Source organism: Quercus suber, unplaced genomic scaffold (genome assembly GCF_002906115.3).
Source record: "Quercus suber isolate HL8 unplaced genomic scaffold, Cork oak 2.0 scaffold_3B, whole genome shotgun sequence".
NCBI classification, from domain to species: domain Eukaryota; kingdom Viridiplantae; phylum Streptophyta; class Magnoliopsida; order Fagales; family Fagaceae; genus Quercus; species Quercus suber.
The window spans coordinates 1,319,421-1,328,239 of NW_027071805.1; the positions used below are offsets into that span (position 1 = coordinate 1,319,421).

Here is an 8,819-nt window from a genome sequence, read left to right on the forward strand (position 1 = left end):
CTTATTTATTTATAATTTTTTTAATGCATATCCTAGTTATAATGTGTTTTTTTTTTAATATATATGCCATTAATAATTTGAAATCACTTTTATTTATCATTCTCTTCTAATACTCTTATGTGGCGTTTGGTATAGGGTAATGTTTTAGAATTCCCAAGAATGTTTAAAGATTCCTATGTTTGGTTGCAAATCATGCTAGGAAATCAGATGCCAGGGGAATCTGGATTCTCTCCTTAAACTCCTCTTAGTAGGAATGTGGATTTCCTTTAAAACATATGGGAATCCAGATTCCCAAGTTTAAAAGAAATTGTATTTTTTATAAATTGACAATTTTAACCTTTTTTTTTAAATGACTTGGTAGTTCATATTCAAATCTAAGGATAGAATGAGAAAAATAAATAATTCATTTAAGATTTCTAGGAATGAACCAAACATAGGAATAACTACATTCTTAAGAATGTGATTCCTAGGAATCTGGATGCCAGAAATAATGTGGATTCTCCCGTACCAAACACTACGTTACAAGTGTCTTTTTCATTTTTGTTTCATCTATACCTCACATCAACGTAAGAGTTATCTCATTAGGAATTGTAAAAACCTCTAAACCCACCCCAAACTGAACTTGCGCCACTCTCCTACCGTGCAAGTTTTTCTTGCACCGAAGAAGAAATAGGACACCTATAATTGAATTTGGCCTTACCTCAATGTCATCTCTAATAAAAAAGAAAAAGAAAAAAAAGAAAAAAAGGCGTTACATCGACAATATTTTTATAACAAATTATAGATAGTTAGTTGTTATTAGTTCAAATTTGAACTTAATACTAAAATTACTTTTTTACCTTAACAATAATAATCAGTAATAACCTGTCACTTATAATTTGTCGTGAAAATATTATAAAAATATTATAGACATATAATTTCCAAAAAAAAAAATTGCCACGATAGAAGTATTTCCCAAAACGCATCGTATCGCTCCCTCCCTCCTTGTTCCTTTTCAACATAGATAGAAAGAGACCCCAAAGCAATCAAGCAGGAGGTGCTAGTGCTGTGAGAGAGAGAATATCATTCAGCTTTTTCTCCTTGTGTCAAAGAGCTACCCCATAAACCCTACTAATACCTCCACAAACCAAAAAGAACAAAAACAAAAACGAAGAATGAGTGAAGCAACAGCAGAGCCAAAATCGGGTGCGGTAAGCTCATCGGAAGGTGGTGGTGGTGGTGAGATGTCTTTGAAAGACAAAGGCAATGAGTTTTTCAAAGCTGGGAATTACCTCAAAGCCGCTGCTCTCTACACCCAAGCCATCAAGCTTGACCCTTCCAACCCCACTCTTTATAGGTAAGGTTACCCTTATTTTTTTTTAGCATTTCTGGTTAAAGTTTGATGCTTTCGTAGAAATTTTTGATTTTGGTTTCTGGGTTTCAAAGTTAACTTGATTCTGTCAAATGGGTACTTTGCAAATTTCATTTTGTTGGGTTCTTTTTTTATTTTGATTTTGATCTCTGTTAGTGGTTTTACTTCACTGTTCACGTGTTATATCAGTTTAGAACTTTAGAAGCTTTACGTACGCTGGAAATTGAAATGGGTTTTGTTTGTTTTTGTTATGGGTTTATGCATTTGAACTCTACAAGGAGACAATGTGGATTTAAATTTTACATAAGCTTTGTCCTTGGATGTGAGGCAGTATAATGTAGTGGGGGGTTTTAGCTGTTGATGAGTTTTTGAGGCCAGTGTGCGATTAAGTGATGTCTATAAAACTTAGTTTTTACAATTACACGTGAGATGGGACACCACACGAATTGTTCATAATGTTTCGGCACGAGCACCCTGTTGTTGCTGTTTAACATAGTTGGACACTAGCGAAGCGACAATTGGTTTTGTGCTTTGTGAGGAAGTTAATATGACATAAGGGAGATGGAGGCATCAGCCAACCAATAAAATGATCTCATTTTGCATTGGTTGAAGAGAGATGTATTCAGTGCAGGCCCAATTAGTTGATTTTTAAGTTACGGGCCTACGGTTTATTCAATTCTTCATTGCAAGGTTTGGATAATTTCTGCTTGATGCTCTCAGTCACCTTGAGTATCACACAATTAGACAAGATCATGATGTCACTCTGAAGATAATGCTTTTGAAGAGGAGGGATTTGAAAGCAGCCAGTGCTTTTCTTATTGAGTGTGAATTTACTTTGGGACATAATTTGGATTTGGTAGATCCCTGATGGTGTGTAATAAAGCCTTCTCCACAATGGTTATTTCCAGCATGCTTGCCATCTGTAGTTCCTTATTCATTGACCACAGCCTTCATTTTTCCTGATCATATTTATGCATTTACTGAGCTACCTATGGAAAAAATTGTAGAAGATAAGTATGGCTGCTAAGATTAGAATCTAGATGGGTATTCATGTCAGTATGCATAAATATGAAATGGTACTTTGCTTTAGCATTTAGATACTGAAATTGCAGATTGATCAGGAGAAGTATCATGGTGGGATAAACACCACCCTAAACTTACATTGTATGGTAGCTAAGATTAGAATCTAGATGGGTATTCCTGAATGCATATGTTGTGTAAACAACCTTTTCATTTATAATGTTCCATTATTGGCCAGCAACCGTGCTGCTGCATTTCTACAGTTGGTTAAGCTTAATAAAGCACTTGCTGATGCTGAGACAACAATTACACTGAAACCCCAGTGGGAAAAGGTACGTATATTCATGCATATGAAACATTAATTGTACTTGATGTCCTAATCTTTTCCTTAAACAGTACTGTTTTGATGCACCTTCAGGGATATTTCAGGAAAGGATGCATATTAGAGGCCATGGAACAATATGATGATGTATGTTTTAAAGTTACTATTATTTTTATTTTCTGTGACAACGATTCTTCTGAACCAGAGCTCGTGGTTTTGGTATCTTGCTACTGATGTTTATCCTATCCACATATTGTAGGCCTTAGCTGCCTTTCAAACAGCTTTGCAATACAATCCACAAAGTTCTGAAGTTTCAAAAAAGATCAAGAGGATTTCCCAGTTGTCGAGAGATAAAAAGAGAGCTCAAGAAGTGGAGAACAAGAGATCCAATATTGATATGGCAAAGCATTTGGAGAAGTTGAAATCTGAAATGGTGAGTGTATTTTTCAAGCATAAACCCCAAATTTTCATATATTTTCTCTTGTTTTTTGTTGGTCTGTAAATATAGTGATTTAGACTCCATTTCTTTTCACATAAAACAATTTCCCAAAATTGTATTCCAAATTTTCTGGTCTTGGTACAGCTGAAAACTTATTGTCAACAAAAAATGTTTTGTTGGTTATTGTTAAAAATAAAGACACTAAAAAAAGTGGAAAATATTTTAGGCATAAACCATTTTCCATATGTTATAGGATCCATAGCTGACCCCTAAAATTTTGGGACTAAGGCTTAGTTGTTGTACAAGCAGCACTAAGGAGGGGAGAGAGGGGCGGGAGTAATATAATTATAGTTATAAAATGGAGTGCCACTTGTCAAGGTGCAGCCTAGTGGTTGGAGGCTTGGGATGAGCAGTAGACCCAGACATCCTAGGTTCGATCCCCACTAGGAGTTCTTCTAGATTACTTTTCACCCCAAAAAAGAGAGCATATCATTCCCATGAAGCCCCACCATATTCTTCCTATCTCCCTGTCGACGCAGCCCACCAGTGGCAGTGAGCCTCCATAACCTCAACTTTTCAGGCAAGACCTTCTCAGGTCTCATCCATCCCCAAATCTACCTCTTGTCACTCTCCCATGAAGTCCCACTGTCCTTTCCCTTTCTCATTGCCTGCAGTTTGATTTCGTATCACTATGACCTCAAGAGGCTGAAAAGGTTCTCTGTGGTGAACAACAATATTCCAAAATTGGTGCCATCTGATTTGGAAAATTTTGGTTTATCCAACTTTGATGTGAACAATGAGCTCTATTGGAAGCCCCTTGGGTCCAAGTTTCATTGAGGCTATGGTGTTGTTGAGCAATTGCTGCTAGAAAGTGAAGAGAATGTTGTCGGGTATTCTCTCAAAAATCCTAAAGTTGTGGTGGGACTGGGATGATAACCAAATCGACTGAATTTCCACAAAATCAAATCCAACTTTGATGAGAATTGGGGTTTGTTCTTCTTGGTTGCTTATACTTTCTGGGTTTAATATTTTTGTTTCTAGAATTGATTACTTTTGGTTCATTCTCAATTTTGAGCATGATTCCTATATCAAGAATTATGGGTAATTGGTGTCTAAAGAATTTGGCGCTAAAAATTATGATTTTGGAAGATTTGTTTCTTGTAATTGGGTTGATGGTTTTATTTATGTGAAAATGGCTGTTTCTAACTTATCCAAAAAATAAATAAAATGATTGACTTTTAGGTTTTCATTCTGTAACCAAAGTTTGCCCAAGGTATTTTTGGACTATTTAGGATTATTCATTGAGCTTTGCCTTGCAATATTTATAGGCTTAGCTGCATTTGTAATTTGATGGATTTTGTGTGAACCAACCAAAACATGGAAATTTTTTTCATGACTATCTTTGGGAGTCCAACCAAACCATGGAAGATAAGCGATTTTCGTATTTTCCCATAGAATATGCTTAGGTTGAAACAAACAGAGTCTTAGCTTGACTTATTCTCGTTTTCTTTAATAAACTTTCTAGTAATGGTGATATAATATAATTGTTTCTATTTGCTTTAATCTTTGTGTTCTGCTTTGTCATCTTTCCTTCTCTCTTATAGAGCAGTTGTATGTATCCTCTGAAACTGTCTAATGCAGGTAAGAGTTTACTACTTCATCAGCTACTTATGTTGAGACCATCAGTAGACTATCTGGGGTAGGATTTGTTTTCAGTATTCACAAATAAGGAGGACTAAATTGGTCATTATCTTTGCAGTCTGAAAAGTGGGGACCTGAAGAATCCTGGAAAGAGATTTTCTCTTTCCTTGTTGAGACAATGGAGACTGCTGTAAAATCATGGCATGAAACGTCTAAAGTGGATCCAAGAGTATACTTCCTTCTTGATAATGAAAAGACCCAGACTGATAAATATGCTCCAGTTGTGAATATTGATAAGGTATTTAAATTATGTCAATACTTTTTTTGCATATATAAGTTTGCTTGCTGATATTCAGTATGTTATGACCCATTAGTGTTGTTCAGGTTACATATGTGAACTCAACTTTGAATTTTTATTTTTATTTTTTATTTTATCTTATCTAGCAATAAGTTTCTAACACTTACATGCATGTTCTCTTTGTCCATCATTTGCAGCTTGTATTTGCTTCTTACACATTTTTATTGATTACTTTTATCTTTTGCATGTGCCAGGCCTTTGAATCACCCCATACACATAGCAGTTGTTTTTCATTTCTTAGGCAGTATGCTGATGATTCTTTCTCCAGAGCGGCCTGTGTGGTGGCCCCCAAAAGTATCATATCTTACCCACAGGTAACTTTTAAGTTCTTCGGGACATGGATGTTTAATAGACAGGGACTTTATCATGTGACAAGCTGGATACCTCCCTATATTTTACCCCCATGCTAGTAGAAGCATGTCTCAAGATGTCTCAACTTTAATTTTGATGCTTACACTTGCTATTGTAAAGTGCTAAAAAAGTTTCTTTGCTTCAGATTTTTACTATAGAATGGGCACTGCATAGAAAGCGCTTTAGGTCATTATATGTGTGTGTGAGGTGTAATGAAAATGGCAACTGGTTAGTTTATAACTTGTTGGAGGTCACACCACAAATTTGGGTTCTAGTATTTCTAAAAGTTTGAAATATGCCTTCACCTACTAACACAATTAATGGCTGATAGTTGCTCGTTGACAGTCAAAAACCCAAATAATGATTTGATGCGGTGCAGTGCAATTTACTATCTCTATTTAGAATGTGGCTGATGGTTCCAAGTATAATAACTGTTGAAAGATTAATCAGGCAGTTATGAACCTGCTTTAATTGATATGCCATTACCCTAATTAGAAAGCTCTATCTGATATGCCCATATCTGTATTCCATAAAGTGCGATAACTTATTCAGTTGCCTAGGAAAAAAAGGCTTATGCAGTCTAGAAATTGATTGTGTAGTTGACAACCAGTACCAAAACACCCTTTTGCAGGTCTGGAAAGGTCAAGGATCTAGAAAGTGGAAACATGGGCAACACGATGGTTTCTTTGTTCAGTTTGAGTCCCCTTCCCTGCGACAGCTTTGGTTTATTCCCAGTTCTAGCGAAATGGGACAAACAGTGTGCAGGTTTTGTCTCTCTCTGTCTCTCTTGCATTCAATCTTATCCATCATGAGTGTTATCAATGATTATTAATTAGTTTAGAGTACAGAAAGTATTTCAATAGTAGTTACCCCGAGCATATCATTGCCAAAGCTGTTTTGAGACAAATGCTCTTCCTTTAATAAATGGGTCCAGTTACGTTAATCATCAATTTTAGAAATTTTTTGATGAGAAATTGAAAAAGCTGTCAAAAAAGTTAGTCACATTTTCATTTTTTCATAAAAAGTTTCCTAAAATGGTTTAATAATATATGCCCTTAAGTCATACGTTAGTAAAACCCATAATAAAGGGTCTGGTTAATGTATGCAGCATACATTAATCATACATTTTATACTTTTAAGTATCAATTTCAGGAACATGTATTACTTTTTGAAGCTAGTGATTTGATTGAACAGTCAGTACTGGCAGGTCCATCAGATCTCATTCTTTTTTGTCTATACCCTGGTGAAAAGTGATGGTTTTTAATTTTAAAAAAGAAAAGAAGAAAAGTGATAGTTTTTAACTTCCTTGTGGAGCTTTAATACTGATCCATATTATTCCCCCAAATTCACCGAGTTATGGTTTGTTTTTCTTTTAAGAAGGAAAAATCGAGAAAGTGAAACTGAATTTTTTTTTTTGCAATCCCAGTAGATTGATTCCTCGTTGATTTCAAATCAAATTAATTCTTCATATTGATAGAGATTGGTTCCTTTTTTGAGTTTTAGGATGTAACCCACTGCTTTCAAGGAAACAGGCCACTATGCATGTCCTCATCTTTTATTAATATAATCATTCAATAATTTATCATATAGAACTTTGTAGTATTCAGTGTCCAATTGAATAGCATTGATAGACTCCATTCCATACAATTTTTTCTTGTTAAAACATACAGAACCTTAATCTTAGGGCCCTTTTCAGGGATCCGGAGGTTCTTGACATCAGCGTCCATGAAGTGCTTCCACGCGTATTCAGGGAAACGCTGCCCAAATCTTAATACTCTTTCTTATCTTGGCATGGGATCCATCTCATAAATTTTGGAGGTCTGCTAAAGTTAGACGGCTTTAAGTCAAAAAGAAAGACAAAACATCAGCTGTATGTGTTTTGCCTTGATTTGGTATGCAAGTTCCTGCTTTGATGTGGTAAATGCTTGCCAATAGGTGCTTTTCTTTGTCATATCATTCTTGTAGTCAGCTTTAAACTTTTTCTGAAAATTCTGCAGGCTTTTTGAGTGGTTTTGTTTTGCAGAGATTTTTTATTATATGATTGCTTTTCCTGTAATCTGATGAAAATGAGGGCTTTGGCCCTTGAACTAAGTGAGTCATTTCTGGTGCCGATTTTATATTACTAACATCAATGTCAGGAACTGTTGGAAGTAATTGTCTTAAAAGTGTTTAAAATGGCTATAGCTTATAAATAGTGCTAATACCGTTATTCCAGATCTCCATTTATGTAAATTTCAATGAAACAATTTTTTATTTATTGGTCTGTGTTTACTCGTATATAAAAAACTTGTTACTGTGCTCCTCATTAATTGCGTTATTCTGATTGACTGATATTGTTAACTTCTAAATCATTCTTTTATCTTGATTTCTGCTTAAAGGAAAGATGAATTGGTGGTTCGGAGTCTATCATCTTTCACGTTCATATAGTGTGTGTTAATGTTCTGATAAGAGACCATCACATGTGTATCTCTTCAATTCTTCTATTACTTTCATGCTTGGTACTACATATGAGACCTTTAAAACCATATCTGAGCAATTGTAATTGTGTTTAGGAAAGTGGGTAATCTACTTAAAGATTAGTTAGGGTTCTAAAAAATGATTAGTGAATTACCATAGGCGTATATAAATTATATTGTGATATCACTAAACAGGAATTAAGGATGAATATTTCATCATCCTGAATTAGCTTTACCTAGATACAGGGAAATTCAGTTAGCTAATGTGGAAAGGATTGTGATCAACATTAATGTGGAAAGGACTGTGATCCTCATTAATTGCATATTAACATTGTGATCAATTCTGAGTCAATTAAACGCAGTCATTGGACCTGAGAGTTCCAATGGTAAGCAAAGATAGGTGATGGTGAGCTTTTATAAATTAAAGCAAGCGCCATATCTGACATACAAATAATTGCACAAATCAAGAGTGAAAAATGTGATATGGGTCTTGCTTGTTGATGGGGCTTCAGCATGGACAACGGATAAATAGGGGTGAGAATGGGATTAAGCCAGTTTGTACTGGGGCATTTGATTTTGGTTTGGTTCATATTGATCTCTATAACCTGGAATTTTTTAGCTTAGATCAGGATAAGACTTGGTAACTTGGTTGCGCTGACATCTTCTAATAAAAGCATATCCTAAATTTAGCTTCTCAAATGCTTAATGTGATAATCTTTGGAGTTGCTAAATACATGAAAGCAAGTAGAGAGGCACTCACCTATTCAACTGAGTATCACAAAATAGGAAATAAATTTGAAGAGAACCATAACCAACAAGGGTTTAATAAAATTAGTAGAGGAAAAGAGAAGAAGAAAAAGTAAGCAATTTCCAGTTATGCT

General features: G+C 35.1%; 1 protein-coding gene across 1 annotated transcript; it reads left to right on the top strand.

The window, feature by feature from the left end:
• The first annotated feature begins 992 nt into the window (after window positions 1-992).
• LOC111998446 (uncharacterized) lies at window positions 993-7,739 on the top strand. The gene is made up of 8 exons (XM_024030540.2): window positions 993-1,336; window positions 2,610-2,703; window positions 2,790-2,840; window positions 2,953-3,126; window positions 4,892-5,071; window positions 5,326-5,445; window positions 6,114-6,247; window positions 7,179-7,739. The coding sequence occupies exons 1-8, from the start codon at window positions 1,155-1,157 to the stop codon at window positions 7,252-7,254; spliced, it is 1,011 nt and encodes a 336-aa protein (XP_023886308.1). The 5' UTR covers window positions 993-1,154; the 3' UTR covers window positions 7,255-7,739.
• Window positions 7,740-8,819: the final 1,080 nt, after the last annotated feature.